Genomic DNA, 22,746 nt, shown 5'->3' with positions numbered 1-22,746 from the left:
GCGCCGTCTTGGGGGTTACAGACCTCACCTCTGCCCTATTGTGTGCGTCAGACTGAGCACCCTCCAGGGGTGGACACCTGGAGACAGCGCTGGGCTCCGCGGTGGAGACTGGCTGTCATGTCTTCCCATCATCCCTCTGTGGTATCCCTCGCCACTGGTCAGATGCATGAGGGTCTGCTATGCACGGGGCCCGTGCCAGCTGGCACCACAGGACAAGCCCAGTGGAACAGGCCACTCGGGTCACTCTGGAGCAGAAGGGTGCTCGTGCCCCAGGCACACTGAGACAGCCAGAAGAAGGCGCTGGCCCCTGTCCACACAGACCTGCTCCCCGGGCTGGCTGCTGCTCACCGTTCATTCCCCAAGCTGCAAGCCATTTTTCTAGCTATTGGATCACTGAGTGAAGACTCTCTTGCCCTCAAGGAACCTCCTGTGGTTTTCAGGCGGTCCAGGCGCTGACTCAATTCTGTTTTCGTTACTGCCTGGTCACGTCACCATTTAAGTCTAGTTCCTGTCTTGGTCTTCTGGAACCTCGGAGGGGAGAGGAGCTCCCCCCCCACTCACTTTTCCGTGTCTCTTAGTTTGTGTCTTTTCTGTTTCCAGCAGCTCTGGCATCAAGGGCTCCTGCAAGCCTCACCGGCCTCTGGGCAGGGGGTACCTTTGTGTTGGACATCGTAAGAGGCGTGGGTAGGATGGGGCTGATCTGTCTGAGTAGCCAAGCTCACCTAGACTGACACTGACAGCATGGCCTAGTTGGCTTTAGGGATGTCCCTGTGGAGGGCACAGAGCGGGGGAGCTGCAGATTTGCAAAGTGGGGCAAAGGGAAGCCACATTACGATACCCCTCCCTGAGGACTCCGCAGCTGGAGCTTAACAGCCCAGCCCGGCTGCCAGCACAGTCTGCTTATGTGCACCTGTGCTCACAGGCACCCTGGGTGGAGGGCCTTTAAAAGGCTACAGTTCCCAATGTGTGGTCCCAGGCCAACAGTGCTAGCTTTACCTGAAAGCTTGTTCAAGACACCCATGAACTACAGAACCGGAAGCTCTGGGTATAGAGCAGCCGGCTACATGGCACAGCCCTCTGGGTATGGCTGGCACATCAAGGAGTGTGAATACCCCGGTGAGGGGCTCCCCAGCACCTCTGAGCACAGGGAGAGGCCCGAGCACACAGGCATGAGGGTACAGCAGGTAGACCTTCTTTCCCAGCAACTCATTCCAAAGACCAAACCCAAGGTTGTGCACGTTCTCTTTGGCTGATTTATTAAGATACAGCTGCCATCATAAGCAGTTTATGTTTTAATGTTGCCTCATTGAAAATGCCTTCGTGTAAAACCACTGTAGGAAGTAAGTGGTCCCAGAAGATGGTATTCAGATCACCGTTCAGGCGAGAAGGAAGGAGGGTCTGAAAGGGTTAGGTGACTTTGGGGTCCTCTAACACAGCTCCCAGTCCCCCTTCTGCTGTGCCACCGTGTACCGAGGCCCACGTGTGGCAGCTCGTTATCAGCTCATGCAACCTGCCAGGAGGAAGAGGAATTCTTGCTTTAGCACTTAAAAATAACAAAGCACAGACCCACATTGGGTGACAATAGCATTAGCTCAGAGGCAGTGGGTCTTCAGCATAGATGGGAGCTCGCGGTCAAACGTTTGCTGCGGGTGCCACGCAGAGGAGGCCAACGCATCCTGCCTTCTCCCTGTTTCAGATTGTGCTCATGGTCAGTTTCTCATCCCGCACCACGTCCATGGATATCCAGAGAAACTTGGAAGCCAACGTGGAAAAGCGGACCAGAGACACCTATGGCCCCCCCATGGGCAAATGCCTCCTGGTGTTCATGGACGACATGAATATGCCCAAGGTGAGGCAGGAGCGGGGTGGAGGGTGTCTGAGCGCAGTCCTGCTCAGTGTATATAGTGCAGGCCGTCGCGGGCAGCCAGGGCGCAGCATCCCGCCGCTCCTCCCCCTCCCTCCGCCCAGCCTCAGCTCTGTCGAAGGAGGTGTCCCACAAGAGCTCTTAGGTGGCCCTCTGTGCTGGAGAAGCTGAAGGCCAGGACCCCTGGGGATTAGCCGAGGAAGGGGAACTTCAGCTGCTCACAAGTGTGTTTCTGGGGACCGAGGCTGAGACATGCAAAGTTCTCTCGGCATACAGGAAGTTAAATTTGTATCATTTTACAGAACCATCTTTTCCTTGAAGATTTGTCTTCCAGAAGGATGATGCAAAGCCAGGATCCACTCACCTACCCGTAAATCTGATCATTCACCCACTCATCCACCCATGTATTCAGTTACTTACTCATCCATTACTCAATTCATCCATTTATCTGTCATCTGTTATCTTTATTATCTATTTATTCATCCATTTGTCTGTTCATCTATAACTTTATTCATCTACCCATCCATCATCTGTCCATCCATCCATTCTCCCATCCACCCATCCATCCATCTTTCCATCTATCCATCTACCCCCATTCATCCTTCCATCTGTCCATTCATCCTCCCATCCTTCCTTTCATCCATCCAACCTTCCTTCCATCCATCCATCCTTCCTACCATCTGTCCATCCATCCTTCCGTTCATCCATCCATCCATCCATCCACCCACCCATCCACCCATTCTTCTCCCATCCATCTATCCATCCCTCCATCCCTCCATCCACCCATTCATCCTTCCATCCATCCTTCTATCAGTCCATCCATCCTTCCATCCTTCCATGCATCCTTCCTACCATCTGTCCATCCATTCTTCCATCCATCCATCCATTTATCCCTCCATCCACCCATCTATCTTCCATCCTTCCTTTTATCTCTCATCTATCCTTCTTTCTGTCCATCCATCTGTCCTTCCATCCTTCCATCCATTCATTCATCCATCCAGTGAGTGGGAGGATGAATTGACATCTTTGATGGTCAGCGCTGTGCAGTGTGTGAGACCTATGGAGCTTACAGTCTAGTGAGAGAGAGAGACTTTAAAAATCACCAATGAGTATCTAATTGCAAACTTTGAGAAGCCAAACGAAATTAAGCCCAGGATGCTCTGGGATGAGAGGAGGGCCAAGCTTTGGTCTAGACGCTCAGGCCTCTCGGAGATCTGCCTTGAAATACTGCTATTCTCTTTTTTCTCTTAAAAAAAAAAAATCATCAAGGTGGATGAATACGGCACCCAGCAGCCAATTGCCCTGCTGAAGCTGCTGCTGGAAAAAGGCTACTTGTATGACCGCGGGAAGGAGCTGAACTGTAAGAACATCCGGGACCTCGGCTTCATCGCTGCCATGGGGAAAGCCGGAGGAGGCCGCAACGAGGTGGACCCCAGGTTCCTTTCACTGTTCAGCACTTTCAACGTGCCGTTCCCTTCAGAGGAGTCCTTGCACCTGATTTACTTCTCCATCCTGAAAGGCCACACTGCGGTAACTCTTTAAATCAGAAGTACAAATGGGGGACACGGTTGGGCAGAAATGTACGCAGACTGATTGACACATCAGACACACCAGGCCCAAGCCAAGGGCCTGCAGTGCATTCAGGGGACCAGGAAGATGTTTTACTGTGTTTCAAAATCGGAAGAAAAACATTCACCTTTATACCCATGCAGTCACAAAATGTGATTTTAATGTACAAGAAGGGGGACCTCAGAGGCTGAAGTGCCTTGGACCCACCTGGAGTCCTGCCTACTGACATTAGGCCTGTGCTCTGGGGCCAGGTGGGTAAGGTGAGGCTGTGCAGCAGCAGATATCATGGCCACCCTGAGTACCTGGCAAGTTCGTGCCTTACCCAAAGGTGTGCCCGGCAGATAACTCCCAGGGCGGCTGGCATGGGTCTTTGGTTTCACAGTTCATTGACTTCCCGGTGGACATGGAAACCTAAGGCCATAAAAGCAGGTCAGATGATGAGCTTCTCTGGTCTGTTCACTTCTTCCCTCATAAAAAAATGTGACAAAATTCACATTACGTAAAATTCGTTGCTGTGGCCACTTTAAAGCACAGAATTCCGAGGTACTCTGTACACTCGTGGCACGTAGGTGTCCCCACCCCTGTGTCTGATTTCACAGCCTCTTCTCCTCCAGGGGAACCCTGATGTCACACTGCAGCAGCTGCCCACCCTTCCCCCCGCCAACCCCTGGAAACCCACCAACCTCCCATCTCTGTGGGTTTGCCCGTCCTGGGGGTTTCACATGGCTCGAGTCATCAGGCGTCTTGCACTTGGTTAGCTGCGTGTGTTCAAGGTTCCCTTCCTTCTCATGGCTAGATATTCCCTCTGAGTGACGCTCTTTCCTTTGTCCACTCTCCCATTCATGGACACCCGGGGGTGGGGGCTTTTCCTGTCTCAGGACTTTCACGAGAGCATCGTGGCAGTGAGTGGCCTGCTGACCTCCTGCACGCTGACGCTCTACAAGAACATCGTCCAGGACCTGCCGCCCACCCCTTCAAAGTTCCATTACATCTTCAACCTCCGTGATCTCTCCCGGGTGTTCAATGGCCTTGTGCTCACCAACCCCCAGCGGTAAGTTTGTTGGATCTTAACAAGATATGTCCTGCCAATTTGATGGTTTCTTTTATTCTCTTAAGATGGGGGTGGGGGGGCTTGTCAGTGAACTTGAAGAACCAGTGTGTCAGTTAATTCCCAACGTTTTGCTGTGTTAAGTGTAGAATAGAGACAAATGCTTGAGTCAAGGCTGGGCTCTTTGCAAACCCCTGGGCAGAAAACCAGTGGGACCAACAGCAGAGGTTGGACAGGTGGACAAGTATCTCTGACCCCTTGGGTGGGATGGCTTTGCCACCTGCCTTCAACTCTGAAATTGGAATTCACCCGAATCCTTTTGCTCATGTGACCAGTTGTTTCCAGTTGAAATACAGGAGCTGCCAGGGGCCCTTATGCTGATTCTAAATTCAGACATTCCAGCAACAGGGTAGTGCTAGGAGTTTTCCATCACATATGCTGCATAAAGAGAGGGCCCTTTCTTCCCTCAGATAGGGCAAGTTATGGATGGTGATCTGTAGTCTTTGCACTTAATCCATCAGCTCCTGGTTAGACTTCACTAATGTGAGGCTAGAGAGGGCACTCCAGGGTGCAGCTCCCGAGCCACCTCCCATGCATCCTTCTGGGAACGGCGGCAGGTGGTTCACCACTCCTCTCCAGGGGCCCTCGAGGCTGACTGGCCCCTTCCACCATGTTCCATAGGTTCCAGACGGTGGCTCAGATGGTGAGAGTCTGGAGGAATGAGTGTCTGAGGGTCTTCCATGACCGGCTGATCAACAAAACAGACAAGCAGCTGGTTAGTGCATGGGGATGTGCCAGCAGATGCAAAGGCCAGCCACAGAACTGCTCTCTGAGGAGGACCAAGCCCTTGTGACACACACACACACACACATACACACACACACACACACATGCATGCAAACACACACACACACACACACACACGCCCACGTGCGCACAGAGAAAACAATGCATTTTAAAAATATATATAGAATGGCAAAAAGGCAGACACTAACAGTCAAAGCTGATGGGTTGGGGGATGGCTCATAAGTACTCTGTAGCTGTCGAGGGAGAAAATGGAAGGCAGGTCACTCAGATGGTGACAGCGTGGGAGCTTGTCCTGACATGAGTCAGTGCGGGACTGCTGTCCTTGAGTGTGGGTCCTTAACCGGCTTACGTTTTAAGGTGCAAGATCACATAGGAAACTTGGTTTTGGAGCACTTTGAGGAGGATGAGGAGGTAGTGATGAGGGATCCCATCCTGTTCGGGGACTTCCGGATGGCTCTGCATGAGGAGGAGACACGCATCTACGAGGACATCCAGGACTACGAGGCGGCCAAAGCGCTGTTCCAGGTGTGGTGGGCTCCTTCTCGCCTGCGCCTGCTTCCTCCTGGAGCGCTGGTGTGACAGTGGCTCCGTCCCCAGGGGCCTGGTGCCTGACTCTGAGGCTCCCACACCTGTGGTCTGCCCTGGCTCGCTGCTGGCTGACCTGCGCCGGCAGGGTGGAATCTGGATTTGAGAGCTGGATCCTGTCCTGGGAGCCCAACTGATTCAATTAGTACAATGATTTTTCAGGAAAGAAAAAATCTTTCCTCCGTCCTTAATCTCTCCTGCACAAAAGGAGAAAGTTCACCTCTTAAAAAACAGTGATCCTTAAAAAAAAAATTTTTTTTTTGAATTCAGGAAATTCTTGAGGAGTACAATGAGATCAACACCAGGATGAACTTGGTGCTCTTCGATGACGCACTGGAGCACTTGACCCGCGTGCACCGCATCATCCGCATGGACCACGGCCACGCGCTGCTGGTGGGCGTGGGTGGCTCGGGGAAGCAGTTGCTCGCAAGGCTGGCCGCCTTCACGGCTGGCTACGAGGTGAGGCCACCTCCCTTCCAGGAAGGCCGGTCCTGCCAGTCCCTGCAGCCGGGAGGGAGTACCTGCAGATACTGGAACCACCTATAGCAGATCCTAAGTGATTTTTTTTTTCAGTCCTGGGGATTGAGTCCGGGGGTGCTTTATCTCTGAGCCCCAGCCCCAGCCCCAGCCCCAGCTCTTTTTATTTATTTGTTTATTTATTTGGAGATTGAGTCTTGTTATGTTGTCCAGGTTGGCCTGGAACTTGTGATCCTCCTGCCACAGCCTCTCGATTTGCTGGGGTTACAGGTCTGGGCCCTGCACCTGGCATAGCATAACGTTGTCACAGAGTAGGGAGTTGGGTTGGTTTGTTTTTTGGCATGTTTTAACGGAATATCCAAAGCGTTTAACTATTGTATTGTTCTTAGATTGGAGAAGATGTCGGGTCAAGGTCAAAAGCCAAACGCAGGCAATTGCTGCAGATCCCAATGTGCATCTGCTGCAAGGAGGCCGGCCTGGGCAGACCTCGGTGGGCTGCTGTTAGGGGCCAGCCATTTGCCAGGCAACCATAGCAGCACAGCAACACATGCAGTTTTACATCAATATTAGAAGCTCTCTCTTTAAAAACAGCTTTATTGTAGTACAACTCAGGGCCGTGTTATCCACGCGCTCTGTGTGCAGGTCAGTGCTTCTTGTCATTCAGACGTGAGCAGCCATCACTGTGGACTCCTTTAGAGCATTCCCACCACTTCTAAGAAAGCCCCGTGCCCGCAGCTGCCATCACCCCACCCTTCCCCCAGTCTCTGTGGACTGTCACATGCGTAGCATAGCACAGTACGTGGCAGCCGTGGCAGCAGCAGGGCTTACCAAGTGTGGCCTGCATCTGGGTGACATTCTTGTTTTGGCCAAATCCTGGTCCCTGTGTGGACACACTGCGTTTGTCCATGTGTCCCCTCACCCGTGGACCTCTGGGCTGCTCTGCCTCTTGGCCGCTGTGGATAATGCTATAAATGTCCATGTAGGAATCTCTGGGTGGACCTATGTTTCCCTTGCTCTCAGGGCTTCTTAAGGAGGATGGGGTGGCACTGCTGGGTCACGTGGTGGATCTGGGGCTCACCCTTGCAGGAGCCACCACACTGTTCTGCAGTGGCTGGGCTGATTTGCATTCCCACCAGCAGGGTCCCAGGGCTCCTGCTTCTCCCCACCATTCAGAATCTTCCAGACTCCCACAGGGAGTTCTTCCTCTGAGGCCACCTGGGAAGGACCGCAGAAGGGATATTGAGGGACTGGACTCAGGAGAGGACGAGGGTGTGTAGAGTGGGCTGGGGCCCTGGAGGCCAAGGCGGATGGCCATGGGTTCCAGTGGGTGGGCACCCCAGCGAGCAGGGAGCTGGCAGGTGGAGGGCAGGCGCTGGACAGAACTGCGGAGTAAGTGTCGGTCAGCTGGAAGTCACGCTTGCTACTTGAGTTTGTGTGACTGGTGTGTGAGTGTGCGTGCGCCAGTATGGAAGTGTGCCTGTGTGTGGCACGTGTCTGGGACAGTGTGGGTGGGTGTGAAAGTGCGTGTGTGAACCTGTGTGTGTGAGAGGGTGTGCATGGAATGGTGGAGTGTGTGTGAGCACAGGTGTGGAGTGACTGTGACTGTGGGTGTGTGTGTGGCCGGGGGTGGGCGAGGAGGCCTGAGGTAGGGACAGAGCCCTCCTGAGGCCGGGAACCCCACCAGGTTCCAAGTAGCTGCCACTGCTCACATACAAGTCTTGCTTCTGCCTGGGCCTTAGTGCCGGCCGCCTCAGGTGTGCAGAGGACCTTCTGGTTGCAGAGTTCAGACAGCGTCCACACTTGCTGCTTGGGCCGCCCGGCTGTGCCCCTTTCCTGCCCTTCCTTGCTGGCCTCCCTGCCCGCCCTTCCCACCTGCCCGTGTCTGGCTGTCCACTGCTCTGTGACTCTGGGGACCTTTCTGTGCCTTTCTCCTTTCCATGCTGCCTCCTGGACGTAGGCATGTTCTCTGCATGGTGGTGCCTTCGCATGCTCGTGTGTGTACACAGAACACTTATGGTGCTTCAGACATGGTGGCGTGTGCCTGTGATTCAGCAGGAGAGGCAGAAGGATTGCAAGTTCTGGGCCACCTGGGCATCTTAGCCAGACCCTGTCTCAAAAAAGGGATAGGGATGTGGCACAGTGGTTAAGCACCTCTGGGTTCAATCCCTGAACCTCCCCCCAGAAAAAAAGCAGGGTACTTTGGCTTTCTGCCTCCTGCGCTTCTGGCCCTGGGTCATTTTGTGAGACTGGCCAAGTCACCTGGCCTCGTTGCCCTCGTCCCCCTTAGCCAACAGCCCAGCAGTGACATCGTGCAAACTCAGAGGCTCTCCCTGTGTGCTGGCCTCCTTTAGGAGGCTGGGGAGGGAGGCCACCAGCCCGGGCGACTTTGCCCTGTGTCCCCAGGTGTTTGAGATCCTGCTGAGCCGAGGCTACTCCGAGAACAGCTTCCGGGAGGATCTGAAGAGCCTTTACATGAAGCTGGGGCTGGAGAACAAGACGGTGATCTTCCTGTTCACAGACGCGCACGTGGCTGAGGAGGGCTTCCTGGAGCTCATCAACAACATGCTTACTTCAGGTACCCCTCGGCCGGTGGCCTCAGGGGCACATCAGGCTGATCCTCACCACAGCCCCTGGGGGTGGGTCTGGCTGCCCAGTGGCCCTGCCCTGACCAGCTGGTGGGCGTCTGCTGCGCTTGGGGGCCGTTGGAAGTACTTTCTTACCCAGCACTGCTGGGTCCCCAGGAGGGAGACACCTGGCTGCCTCCATTAAGGGGAAACAGAGGCACAGAGATGCCACCAGAGGTGGAGCAGTGACCCCTCAAAAGTCATCCAGACCCCAGACCCCAGACCCCAGAACCTGTGAACGGGCCTTGTCAGGAAAAGCCGTCTTTGCAGATGTGATTAGTGAAGAGCCTTGAGATGATACGCTGGATTTGGGATGGGCCCTGAATTCAGTGACAGCTATTTTTACAAGAGAAAGGAGAGCGATCACTGGGATATAGAGGAAAAGGCCTTGTTAGGATGGAGACAGCCGCATGCCAAGGGATGCCAGAATCTGGCCAGGGAGGGTCCCCAAAACCTTCCGTGGGAGCACAGCCCTGCTGACACCTTGATCTCTGCTCTCAGGCCTCCAGAAATGTGAGAGTAAATTTCTTCATCGTTTTAAGTGTGCAATTTGTGGTAATCAGTTGTAGGAGCTGGTCACCAGGAAACTGCTGACAACTCACCCAAAGGTGCCCCGCTAAGAAGGGGCTGAGGAGGGGCTTGGGCTTCAGCCTCATGGCCACGGTGGAGACTGCTACCCTGAGTCACGATCCTGGCCACCTCTTAGCCTGCTGAGGTTCACGCAGATGTGTGACCAAATGGCTCCCAGGGAGGATCTGCCTTTACTGTGGGTCATGTTGGCACTTGACTCTAGGCATCATTGTCCTGCGGTGTTAGCAGGTCTTCTCCACCCGCCCATAAAACATGTCACACACAGCACGAGGCTGAAGGAAGGCTTTAGGGACATGGCAGTGTGCTGGCCAGGTTCCCTGGGGGGTGTCCCTCTGTGCTCGCCTTGCCCCCTCTCCTCCCACCTCCTGTTTTGGTGGGTTTCCAAGTGAAACCTGAGACCGGCCCCTCCGCCCCTCAAGAAGCTTCAGTAGGCCTGCTCTTATCCAGAGGCCAGTTTTGGGTAGGTTTTTCTTTGGATGTAAACTTAACATACAATGAAATGTGCCCATTTTGAATGTGTGCTTGCTGAGCTTTGGTAGTTGAGTTTTAAGTCATGGGGGTCAGCTCTACAGGGACAGGGACCATCCTCCACTTGGATTTACCCCGCAGGATTAGACACTGGGCAGTCATGCCTCTGGCCCCCTTGAAGCTTGGGGTCCAGTGTGTGGGGGGGTGGGGCTGGTTAACATCAGCAACAGAAGCACACAGAGATGGCGCCACCGCTAATGTTGCAATAGGTACCATGAGGAGGGGTCCAGCCCCTTCCCCTGGTGGCTCCAGTGTGCAGTGTGCAGAGACGTGGGACCTGAGCTTGGTGTGTCTGTTTCCCGTGCTGCTCTAGCAACTTAGCCCCAGTTCCCGCTGTGGCTTCAAACAATGCAGATTCTCCCGCCGTAGGGCTGGATTCAGAGCTGGGGATGGGTCTTGTGGGGCCACAGCAAGGACGGGGTCTTTCTAGGGGTTCCTGAGAATCCGTCTCCTTCTCTTCTGGATTCTGGAGGCTGCCGCTGGCCTCAGTCCCTGATCACACCAGCCTAGGCTCCACTGTGTCACCTCAATTCTAACTGCTGGTCTCTCTCACAAGGACCCTGTGACGGACGTGTCAGACCACCCGGCTGATCCAGAGACCTGCCCCCTCCCAAGACCCTTACCCAGACACCTCTTTGAGGCTGCATTGCAGGAAGTGCGGAAACCTCACCACTGGTCCCAGAGATTAGGATGGGCATCACCAGGGGACGTCATCCACGCTCCTGCCACGGGAGTAGTGACCAGCTATGGGCTGGCAAAGTCCTTTCAGGCAGAGGGGTCTGTGTGCCACAGTCAGATGGGAAAGGGCCACCGTGGCAGGAGCACAGTGATGGTCCCCCAGTGTGGGGCCTAATGGGCTGGTGCCCTGATGTGGTCTAGATCTGTGATCTGCAGGAGTCCCTCTAGCTGCCCTTAGGGACTAGGTCGGAGGGGATGAGGGAGGCGGGGGCTTTAAAGGTGAGTGGCCTTGGCCCTGTGTTAACATCACCTGCTTATTAACAGTGTGTCGTGTCATTTGAAATGTGCCAATGGTGATGTCCCGCCCTCAGGGCTCCCAGCACAGCCCTGTTGGCATTTGGGGCCGGGAAGCTCTGCTGTGGGACCACCCTGGGGTGTTTAGTGGCACCCCTGGCCCCTGCCTATTAGCGGCAGGTGGCTCTCCTCTTCCAAAGTCATAGCGATGGAAAGGGTCTCCAGATGGCCGGATGCCCCAGGTGAGCGTTCCCGCTCTAGAGAACACAAGGCTTCCACACTCAGTGGCCTCCGGAGCTCCCTGCAGTCCTCTGGGGTGAGCGGGAGGTGCCATCGCCCCCATTTCACAGATGGGTAGATGGAGGCTCAGGGGCTTTGCCCACAGGCGAGTGGGCCAGGGGTCTGAGTCCAATGCCCCAGTGCCCCAGTGCCCTAGTGCCCCGCGTCGGGACCCACTGCTCTCTCCGCCATGCTGTTCTTCTGCCGTCTTAGCTGGTGCACAGAGAGGCAGTGACCCTGGGACTTTAAAACCAGCTCCCACGAATCTGTTCTGCAGGGATCGTCCCTGCGCTGTTCACAGATGAGGAAAAGGACACCATTTTCAGCCAGCTTGGACAGGAAGCCCTAAAGCAGGGCATGGGGCCGGCCAAGGAGTCTGTGTGGCAGTACTTCGTGAACAAGAGTGCAAATAATCTGCACATCGTCCTGGGCATGTCCCCTGTGGGGGACACCCTGAGGACCCGCTGCAGGAATTTCCCAGGTACCCGGGGCTATGTGTGCTGCCCATTTGCTCCCAAGCTTCCACCAACAAGTCCACAAGACATGGCCTCCAGTGGAAACGAGGGCCTGTACTGGGGGATGTGCCTGGCTGGCCCCTTGCAGAGGCCACCAGCAGTGGGTGATGTTCTTCTGGCCTGAGGATGTGCTCCCACTCCCAGGAACAATGTGGCAGTGCATGGAGGATGGCTCCTTGTCCCCTCCCATATGGGACAGTCTTACCAGCCTTGTGGAAGGGTTCCTGCCTAGCCACAGGTTCCTAATGAGGGTGGGTGCTGCTCCCCGGGGGATATTAGGATCAGGAGACATGTGTAGTTGTCAGAACCGAGGGGGAGGTGGCATGCTGCTGGCACCCAGTGGGTGGCAGCCAGGGATGCTGTAAGCATGCACAGTGCCCAGTCAGTGCCTGTGTCAGGGTTATTTGGCCCCAGGGTCAGCAGTGCCCAGTGTCAGAATAAGACACTCTGCTGTGGATGAGCCCAGCTGGGACGTGCCCAGCTTGTTCAGTGCATTGGTGGCAACTGAAGATCGAGCTGAAGTGTCTCGGGTGCAGAGCGGTGGTCGCCCTCTCTCTCCAAGGTCTGGTGAATAACACTGGGATCGACTGGTTCATGCCCTGGCCTCCCCAAGCCCTGCACGCAGTCGCCAAGTCATTTTTAGGTAAGTCCCAGCTACTGTGGGGACTGTGTCATGGGTCTCACAAAGCCATTCTACATCACCCCTCTGACCTTGACCTTTGGCCCCATGGATTCCTTTGCTGTAAACTCTATGAAGAGTTTATGAAGAACACATGCTTTTTTTATTGTTAGATTGCCCTTGTGTTTCAGTCTCAAGGGATTTCAGGAGACTTACAGAAGAGTTTGGATTGGAAATTGATTAAGTAGCATCGAGCTTGGGAGTTGACGAGCCATGGCCTCTGGCCAGTGTGGCCTACTGCTGCTGTATGGGCGCAGCTTTGTGAGCACATGGACTCACGCATTAATCCACATGTTGTCTATGGCTGTTTTATATATATATATATATATATATATATATATATCTTTAATTAATTAATTAATTAATTTATATGTGGTGCTGAGGATCGAATCCAGGGCCTCACACATGCTAGGCAAGCACGCTGTACTACTGAGCCTCAGCCCAGCCCTCTATGGCTGGTTTGATGCCACAATTGCAAGGGCCAGGAGTTGCAACTGAGACCAGGTGTCCCTGTTTGGCTCTTGATGGAGAAAGTGTGCTGACCTCCAACCCAGAGGTTGCCCAAGGGCCGTGGGGCAAGCTGTGGGTGAGCCTCGACTCCCTCCAGCACCTGTGCCCTGGACAGCAGCAATTATACTCCTTGAATAAGAAGGCATGTCAGTGGAACTTCAGGGGAAAATCTTTTTCTCTAGACCCACCTTGAACAGATTTATGACAAATTCCACTGAGTGACCTCAAAATAGTTTCAACCTTATAAATATGTATCCAATAAATAAATAAATAGTCATTCTATGCAAGCAGAGATCATAGCTTCGGTCATAATGCAGGTCTTTTTTTTTCTGGGAAGGGGCCAAGAGCATGAGTCTTAAGATATGACTCAGGGGCCAGCAAGCTACTTCCGCAGAGGTCCAGATGGAAAATATTTACCTCTGTTGCAACTACTCAAATCTACAGTTATATGGTGGATGCCATTATAGACAATATGCAAATGAATCGCCATGGCTGTGTTCCAATAAAACTTTATTTAAAAAGCGGGGTATGGGCCAGATTTCCCTTCTGGGCTGTAGATGAGCACCCTGATGTAGTGCACCCTGGTTTTCATAAGTGTGTCAGTCATTCTCAAGTGTTATCACTTGGGCTTGCTTTCAGCATTCAGTGTCTTTAATAATGCTGCCTAGAATTTGCTTAGAATTATTTTCCTTAGAATGTGTTTCCTGGTATCGAGATGACTATGCCCCAAAGTGGATATTTGTCAGACTGCGTCTTTCCTGCAGGCAGTACCCCTGGTATAACCCAAGGTTGGGTCTGCAGAACCCCGACAGCTGATGTTTTTGTCCACTCTCCTCCCTTTGCTTGAACGAGAGGTGTATTCTGTCTTCAAGAGGATGCTTCTTGCAGTGATTCTTCTAGCAGGTTGACAGGAAGGCTGCCTTTTGCCCAGTAGGTCTGCACGCTGGATATCCTGCAGAGAAGGGCTGAGTAGCTCACCTGGCCGCAAGAGGTTGCTCCCTGGGGAGCATCGAGCAGGACAGGTGTGGCGTGCTCCCCGCTGCGTGCTGCCACGGCGCCCAGGGAAGAGGTGTGGCTCTCTGTTTGAGGCATGTTGCTGGAGCCTGGCTCAGTGGTCCAGAAGAGCCACCCACTCATTATAATTGCTCTTTTCTTTCTATTTTTTTAAAATTACATTTTTAAATCATTTTTTTTTTTGGAAAATATATCTAACATAAGCTTTTCCATTTTGCCAACTTTTAAGTGCACTTGTGGCATTTGTAACAGTCATAGGGCTACACAGCCATCACGGGACCCATTTCTAGAACTTGTCACCCTCTTAACTGCTCTAAATGCAGACTCCCTCCCTCCTCCCATCAGCACAACCGCCTGCCTTTGTGGATGACGGAATCCCGCCATGTCCATGTCCGTCCTTTCAGGGTGGCCTTCTTTCTCTTTCTCTGAGGCTCACCCTGTTGTGGTGCTGTCAGCCTGTTGTGGCTATGTGCTGCCTGCCCCAGCATTGCCGTGAGCCTTGGTGGACCTGTAGAGCCCTGCGTTGGGGCTCACGCCTGGGCTGCGGCGGGCCTCTGGGCCGGGTGATTCCAGGCTGGGCTCACTGGGAGCCATCCTCTCACTGAGAGGCAGCGTTGCCTGTCCTCCCTCTCCAGGGGCTAATCCCATGATCCCAGGAGAAAATATAGAAGACCTGGTGGAACACGTGGTCTTGGTCCACGAGTCCGTTGGTGAATTCAGCAAACAATTTCTCCAGAAACTGAGGCGCAGCAACTACGTGACGCCTAAGAATTACCTGGATTTTATTAATACGTACTCGAAGTTGCTGGATGAGAAGACTCAGTTTAACATAGGTAAGGCTTGGGGATGGCTGGTCGCCTGATGTCGCAATGCTCAGGTGTAGGGATCCAGGTCTCCTCTTCCCGAGTTCATTTGGGCCCATGCCGTGCCCGTGCAGGAGGGACTGGAACATAGTGACACTATGTGACAAGTGAATGGTTCCCCCTGATGAACCCAAGTTGGATGAATCTCAGGGAGGCCACAGAAGGCAAGCCTGGGCCACAGGGAGCAGGCGTGGGGACAGTGAACGGGTGCCGTCTGTCCTCAGCTCAGTGCAAGCGCCTGGAGGGCGGGCTGGACAAGCTGAAGGAGGCCACCATCCAGCTGGACGAGCTGAACCAGAAGCTGGCTGAGCAGAGGGTCGTGCTGGCTGAGAAGTCAGCTGCCTGCGAGGCCCTGCTGGAGGAGATCTCCACCAACACCGCCGTAGGCAAGTGCGGGGCCACCTGGGGACCGGCCTGTTCCCACTGCTTGCTTGTAGGTGGTCCTCAGCAGACTGCAGCCTGGAGATCACCAGCCCAGGCTGCCTCCTTCACCCTGTGACCTTCCTCTTGTGGGTCTGCACGTGGCTTTAATTAATTTAAAAAAAATTTTTTTTAGTTGTGGATGGACACAGTACCTTTATTTTGTTTATTATAGTTTGTTTATGTGGTACTGGCTGCCTCGTGCATGCTAGGCAAGCACTCTGCCACTGAGCCACAACCCCCCTGTGGCTTTAATTTAAAAGAAAAAATTTGACATATAAAATTGTATAGACTTATGGCAACGTGGTGATAATTCAATACATGTGTCAAACGTGAGGCCTAAACTTCTTGAAGGACACCCGTCACCTGAGCTTCCCTAGCCCAGGGTAACCTCATCTTAACTAATTACATTGTTTTCAAATAAGGTCCTTTCCTGGGATTCCCATGGACCTGACTTTTGGGGGAACACTGTTCACCCCACTGTACCTCCTGTGGGCCAGGCCCGTGGGGACTGGGTTCCAGGCCCGGGAAGGTGTGTGCGTCCTGGAGGCAGCAGACAGTAAATGCTCTGGTGATTGGACGAAGGTTCTGACTGTGGACAGTGTTGGGAGGCCAGCAGTCAGCGTGAGATGACAGAGGGCAGCCCTCCTAGAGGGGATGGCTGGTGGCCTGGCTCTGAGTGAATATGAGACATGAGAGAGAGAGAGAGAGAGAGAGAGAGAGATCTCAGGCAGCACTGGGTCCTCAGCCGACCCTGCCCAGGCAGGGGTAGGTGTGTGACCTGCCATGGTACAGAGTGGGTGGACTCGGGTGGGCCAGTGGAGGGAGGCAGAGTTGGAGAAGCCCCTAGGTGTCCAGACCCCGCATGTTGAGGACTCTGTCCTGTCGGCAAGGCTGGAGGCTGTCACGCTGGCCAGAGCTCCCTTGAGCCCCATGTGGCCCAGAACTTGAGGCTCAGCTGCTCACGGCCTCGCTGCCCTGCAGCGGAGGAGAAGAAGAAGCTGGCGGAGGAGAAGGCCATCGAGATAGAGGAGCAGAATAAGATCATCGCGGTGGAGAAAGCGGAGGCCGAGACAGCCCTTGCCGAGGTCATGCCCATCCTGGAGGCCGCCAAGCTGGAGCTGCAGAAGCTGGATAAGTCAGACGTGACAGAGATCAGGTAACAGGGGCCCCAGGTGTGCTGCGGCCGCCCCTTTGCTTCTGCTGGTGCCCACAGGTGCCAGCCGCAGTGCTGAGCACTGTACACAGGGACCGTCACTGCCCACATTTACAGACAGAAGGGAGGCCTGGAGGTGAGGTGGCCACCCTCTGCAGAAACAGCAGGAGGCCTTGCCTCGGCCCTCATCCATTTCCATAGAGAAGCACTGGGAGGGCTGGGGCTGGGGCTCAGTGGTACAGCGCTTGCCTAATGTGTGTGAGGCCCTGGGTTTCAGTCTCAGCACCGCATATACATAAATGAATAAAATAAAGGTCCATCAACAACTAAAAAATGTTTTTTTATTAAAAAAAATTATTTTTAGTTGTAGGCAGACACAATACCTTTATTTTATTTATTTATTTTTATGTGGCACTGAGGATCGAATCCAGGGCTTCACACATGCTAGGCGAGTGCTCTATAACTGAGCCCCAGCCCCAGCCCAACAACTTAAAAAAAAAAGCATTGTGGGGAGTGGGTCACTGTCATGGCCCCCAGACATTCTGTAAACCACTCCTGTCACCTGCTATCGGGAGGAGTGGCCTGCGGGGGTGGGCAGGTGAGCTTCCCCTGTGTGGCCTGGTCTCTGCAGGGCCGTGCATGGATTTGGTTGATAAGTTGAAAGCCCCAGGAGGATCAGGCCTGGCTGCCCCCTTTGCCCACCCAGAGAGGCTCCTGCTTCCAGGTCGATAGTCGGTGTCTCACCTTGTTCCTGCTCCTGTGGCGCTCCTGTGTCCCTGTGCCCTGTGTGTCTCATGCGGATCTCACAGGAGGTTGGGCCCTTCTCCTGTATGGGAACTTGAACAGGAACTCAGTCCCTGCTGCACAGGGGAACCTGAGTGACACCAGAGTTGCTGCTATGTGACCAACAAGTCATCCCTCCAGTGTTCTCCAGAGTGTGGTGCTGACAGGGCTTTAGGGCGGGTGCTATAAATGTCCCTGCTGCGTGGCAGATGGAGGTGCCAGGACAAGGTGGGGCTGCGTGTGGGCCAGGTGATAGGAGGGACAGTCAACTGCATTTTCAAGGAAAACGCCCCACGGCTGGCTACATGGTATGGGCGGCTCCCAGCAGCAGCTTAGAGAGCTGGAAAGGACACTGAAGGGCATCTAGAGAGGAAGGGCAGGGAAGGCAGTGTCCCCCTGATTGAGGGCAGGGGAGGGGGAGTCCCTGGGGTCACGTGGAGAACTTGATGCATCCCTGAGTTAGACAGGCCTCGTGCCTGAGAGAGCTAAAAGTGGCCGATGGCCTAAAGACCTAAAGGGAGTGATGGTTTGAAGTGCTATGGTGGAGGGCTGGGGCTGGGGCTGAGTGGTAGAGCATTTGCCTGGCATGTGTGAGGCACTGGGTTCGATTCTTAGCACCACATATGAAAAAATAAAGGTCAACAACTAATAAGGTATTTGAAAAAAAAAAATAGAGCACTTGCCTGGTATGTGCGAGCCCCTGGGTTCTGTCCCTGTCATGGTAAAAATTCAAAAAAAAAAAAAAAGAGCCATTAGAGCAGGGAAATACAGTCCTGCATGGCTCTGCCTCTTACCAGCTTCATGACCTTCAGTTTGTCGTCTAAGGCTCTGTGACATTCAGCTCGTCATCTAACCTCTCTGTGTTTGCTTCCTTACTTGTAAAATGTGGACGATGACAGTCATCCCCGATGAGTCAGGGCGGTTGTGAGGATAAAAGGCGCTAGTGTGTGAAGAATCCTCAGACCTGGCTGGGCACTTAAGCAGTGCCAGCACAGCTTTAGCCATTGTCCTATTCCAATGTCACATCGGCGTGCCACAGCCCAGCCCAGCAGCTTCCCGGGCTACCTGATATTTGAGGCTCTCTTCAGCCCCTGGCTTCAGAGTCCGAGGGTTTGAGAGTGAGGGTGGACAAATGAAAGCACACCATTCATGTTTTTCTGCTTGCATTTTGGAGATCTGCAGGCGCGTATGTGGTGAACACCCTGCTATTTTAAACCGTCACATCCCGTGTCGGGCCAGGCAGTCTGCTCAGCCAGGCCCTGTGGCTATGGCTTTAGCTGGCCTCCAGTCCCTTGCCTTCACACAGAGCAAACCTGGCTGCTTTGCCATGTGCTGGGCAAGCCCCCCACGGGGTGTGTTTCTGGCGGTGGTGCTGGGTCCAAGGGTGTGGTTCATAATGCCTGGCCCTGGGGGACCTGCTGCTCCCCAGCCCCCCTGAGGCCTGTTTCCCTCACCAGCAGAGGGCGCTGTTGACGTTGGATCTCTGCTGCTGCTTTTGTAGGTGGAGAGTGGCATCTGTGTGGTTCTAACTAGCGTGAGGTGGCCTTTTTTTTTTCATTGTGGAAAATGCTGTCTCGTGTTCTGTTTATCTGTGAAGTTGTTGTTATTACTGTTGCTTTTGTCTTCTTAATCATTTCCAGGGGATTTTCTTTCTCTTTTTTGCAAAGCTGGAGATGGAGTCCAGGGCCTTGAAAGCTAGGCACCTGCTCTGCCCCTGGGCTAGCCCTCAGCCCCCAAATGGCATTTTGTATGACAGGGATTCGCTATCCACTCATACAATGAGTGCAGATATCTTCTAGTTTGTCTTGGCTGTTTGATTTTATTAACAAGGCTTGTGTGTGTGTGTTTGTTTTTGCTGTGTATGTGGCAGTATTCTATATTGTTCCTTTTAATATCCTGTCAGTTAAAATGCCTTGCTCTTGTCAGATGGTGACACAAAGCACAGTTTCTTTCTGTACCTTTATGGTTCAGTTTTTTTTTTTTTTCATTTAAAATTTTTTTGATCTATTTGGGTTTTTTGTTTGTTTGTTTGCCGGGGTCCTGTGTGAGTTTGAATCCAGCCCTCCATCCCCCATGACTGCAGTCTGGCCTTCGTTAGGTCTTTGGGATGGCAAGCCTGATGGGCCAGCGCTTACATCTTGACAATTTCATAACCTTAATTCCTTGGAGGGCACTTCCTGTCCATAATGCTCAATCCCCTTTGTAGAAATAATTAAACGTTAAGCCAGGAAGACGAGGAGCAATGGAGATTGGAAGCGGATGTTTCTCTGCTGTTGGAGTATAAAGGTGCCCTTTGTCGCTGGCTTATGATTGTGCTTTTCTTCCTTCCATTTATTCCGTAGTCATTGGATCCAATTCCTGCCACCCTGAACAGGCCCTGGGGCTGGTGGCATTGGGCCCGGCCACAGGAGCCTGCAGTCTGTGCTCCTGGCTCCAGGGGGTGCTCTCCAAGGTGGTGAGAGCTTGGCTCAGGGAAGAGCAGGTGGCTGGCGAGCCTGGGGTAATGTAGGGGGATATGGGGAGTGGGGCTTGCGATGGTTCTTTCTTCAGGAGGGCAGCAATAGTCTTATCTCCCCCACCCCCAAGTTTGTTTTGGAGGAAGAAGGGAATCCTACTCTGATCTGCAGCCTCAGCCTTTCAGACATCTCAGCCACCTGGCACCTCACCGACTCAGAGTCTGGAGCTGGACGGGCCTGGTTCCACGTCCCCACTGTGTTGGCTGGAACGCTGAGGCCTCTGGCTGGGCCCTGACTCGCCCACGGGCTCAGGACCTGGCCACTTGGGCCACGGCTCTTTCCATCTTATGTCTGGAAACATCTTGCTGGTCCTTGCCTCCCTGGTTACTGGGAGCAGTGGCCCAGGGTTGGCTCTCACCAGGCCTGGAGGAGACCTCTCAAAGCCAGCTGGCAGTGTCCCCTGCTTTTGTAAGCAGCAAACGCTAGCACAATCAACCCCTTCTCTGGTGACTCAGGGTCATCACTGTAATCACAGGCTGAGAGCTGGACTTTTGTTTGCCCCTCCCCTGCCCCACACTTGCCCTGGCTTGTCCTTGAGCCCATGCCCCTCTGTCCTGGCCTATCTGCAAGGTCTGGGAGGGGGCTTTGCCAGGATGGGGTCTCCAGCCTGCTCTCTGGTCAGCTTGGCCCCCCTCCAGCTCTCCCTCTTTCCCCACCTCCTTGGGGTTGCCTCCTAGAGCACCACACTGGAGTCTGGGCACCTGCCAGGCCACACCTTGTTTCCAGGCCCTCCTGAGGCCCATGCCCCTCCTGCTCCTCCCTCTCCCCTCCTGGGCTCCTGCTCCTCCCTCTCCCCTCCTGGGCTCCTGCTCCTCCCTCTCCCCTCCTGGGCTCCTGCGTCCCACTCCTCTCGCTGTCTCCTCACAGCTTTGTCTGGAGATCAGCACCTTCTGCAGCTGCCTGGTGGCCCCGGCACCAGCAAGTCACCTTGTGGCCTGCTGGGCCCTGCTGGAGCTTTGCACCAATGCTGTTCTGTCTCTTGTTTCTTTGGGCTCTGGTTCTCTGGGGGACTCAGGGCGCCTGGTGCTGGAGAAGCAGGTAAGTCTATTGAGGCCATAGACGTCAATGAGGGCCAAATCCTGGAGGAGCCAGAGCGTGGGCCCAGCTTCAGCCCAGCTGTGTGAACATGGGGTGGTCCAGTGCCCACAGCCTGTTTCTTACCTAGTAAACGGGAAGATGATGGTGTTGATGGTGATAAAGACACTAGTGATGCAGCCACCACTTAATCTAAGTAGTCATGGGGGGTGTAATTAAAAGGCAAGTTCCCAGACTCGGCTCTAACCTATGGACCTGGCTGCACAGGGTGGCCTGGGTTGGTATTTTAACGCCTGTCCCCACCCCCATGATTCTGAGGCTCAGTTGGGTTCCAGGAGCCTTATCCAACCTGACAGGGGGCCTGTCCCTGCCCTTAGAGCTCCTACCCAGGACCCCATGTGTGTGTGTGGGGGGGACCTGGTGTCCTTGGCTTCTCAGACTCATTCCTGGAGTGAGCACCGGCCAGATCCAGCCACACCCCCATGAGACCCACACACGCTCCCATCCCTGCCAGGTCCTTTGCCAAGCCCCCGAGGCAGGTGCAGACGGTGTGCGAGTGCATCCTCATCATAAAGGGCTACAAGGAGCTCAACTGGAAGACCGCCAAAGGCATGATGTCCGACCCCAACTTCCTGCGGTCTCTGATGGAGCTCGACTTCGACTCCATTTCCCAGAGCCAGGTTAAAAGCATCAAGGGTGAGTGTGGGGATGTGCGGCCAGCTAGGGCTGCCCCCACCCTATAGAGGACGGGCAGCAGGGCAGGGGGCTTACCAGGGGCAGGCCTTCCCTGAGATCAGAGGGTCACCACTGTCCTGCAGGTGGACAGCCTACTGACTGTCCCCAGAGGAAAATGGCAGGGAGAGAGGAAGCTGATGGCCCCTGCCTGGCTGGCTGGGCAGCAGGAAACAATCTTGCTGGGACTGGCCCAGCCTGTCCTCTGTGTGTCCCATCAGTGCACACGGTCTAACCTTGACTCCCCCCAGTAAAGTCTCCATGGACCCCTCAGAATAGGCAGTGGGGAGGGGACAATGTCTCCTAGAGCCAGCACTGTGCCTTGGTTCACAGACACCGAGTTCCCTTGGGCTGACTCCTGCCCCTGCCGGGCGCTCGGCTCTCGCGCTCGGTTAGGCGGAAGGACAGCTGTGTAAAAAGCAGTGCAGGTTCATACTGTCACGGTCCCCTCAGACCCAACGCCAAGGGCTCCTTTCACCCCATTAGAAGCAAAAGCATCCAGACACAGACAAGAGCAGTGAGTGTCCAATCCCAAGCGTACCCTCTGCCTGATCCCGAGTGAGTGGCTTCCATTCGGGGAGAGGACCTGGGGTGAGGTGCAGGTGGAGGCCAGAGTGGCCCCCAAGTCCCAGTCAGCTGCCTGTGCCTGGTCACCGTGTGCTCAGTCATGAGACCCCTTGACACGCTGGTTCCCAGGCTCCTGAGTGTCACCCGGAGGCCCCTGGGTCCAGGGACATCCCAACAGCAGTGGCTGTGCCCCCACACACATCTTAAATGCCATGTGTGTGAGACTCATTTTTGCTGCTCCCATGGAGCTGCCTGGGTTCAGCTCCAGTGTCACCAAGGAATAAGGAGCCAGTTTCCCTTCCTTTGTCAATAGGCTCATTTCCGGTTTTGTTTTCCCCAACGCTAAGCCTGTGGGGTTGGGGTCTTTGACTTTAGGCCTCTTGAAGACCCTCAATACCACGATTGAGGAAATGGAGGCCGTGAGCAAAGCTGGTCTGGGGATGCTCAAGTTCGTGGAGGCCGTCATGGGCTACTGTGATGTCTTCAGGGAGATCAAGCCCAAGAGAGAAAAGGTAACCGCCCCTCCGCCTCGAGACCAGTCACTACCGTCTACAACGTCTTAGAGTCAGGATTGACGTGGCCGCAGCTTTGCTGGGAGAGTTCTGGCAGATT

General features: G+C 54.2%; 1 protein-coding gene across 4 annotated transcripts in view; it reads left to right on the top strand.

The window, feature by feature from the left end:
* Positions 1–22,746, top strand: part of Dnah10 (dynein axonemal heavy chain 10) — a 115,512-nt gene that overhangs the window by 75,830 nt on the left and 16,936 nt on the right. For all 4 annotated transcript variants that reach the window (XM_048785492.1, XM_048785491.1, XM_048785490.1 and 1 more), the window contains exons 46-59: positions 1,697–1,849; positions 3,134–3,394; positions 4,312–4,484; positions 5,163–5,256; positions 5,646–5,813; positions 6,144–6,332; positions 8,754–8,925; positions 11,622–11,825; positions 12,422–12,502; positions 14,698–14,895; positions 15,150–15,311; positions 16,330–16,504; positions 21,350–21,531; positions 22,510–22,646. In XM_048785492.1, coding sequence (XP_048641449.1) covers positions 1,697–1,849; positions 3,134–3,394; positions 4,312–4,484; positions 5,163–5,256; positions 5,646–5,813; positions 6,144–6,332; positions 8,754–8,925; positions 11,622–11,825; positions 12,422–12,502; positions 14,698–14,895; positions 15,150–15,311; positions 16,330–16,504; positions 21,350–21,531; positions 22,510–22,646 — 2,349 coding nt within the window. The remainder of the gene's footprint in view (positions 1–1,696; positions 1,850–3,133; positions 3,395–4,311; positions 4,485–5,162; positions 5,257–5,645; positions 5,814–6,143; positions 6,333–8,753; positions 8,926–11,621; positions 11,826–12,421; positions 12,503–14,697; positions 14,896–15,149; positions 15,312–16,329; positions 16,505–21,349; positions 21,532–22,509; positions 22,647–22,746) is intronic.

This window comes from Marmota marmota, unplaced genomic scaffold (assembly GCF_001458135.2).
Source record: "Marmota marmota marmota unplaced genomic scaffold, marMar, whole genome shotgun sequence".
Lineage (NCBI taxonomy): Eukaryota > Metazoa > Chordata > Mammalia > Rodentia > Sciuridae > Marmota > Marmota marmota.
Note: the sequence above shows the minus strand (reverse complement) of the source record. Positions and strands in the feature narration are given on the sequence as shown.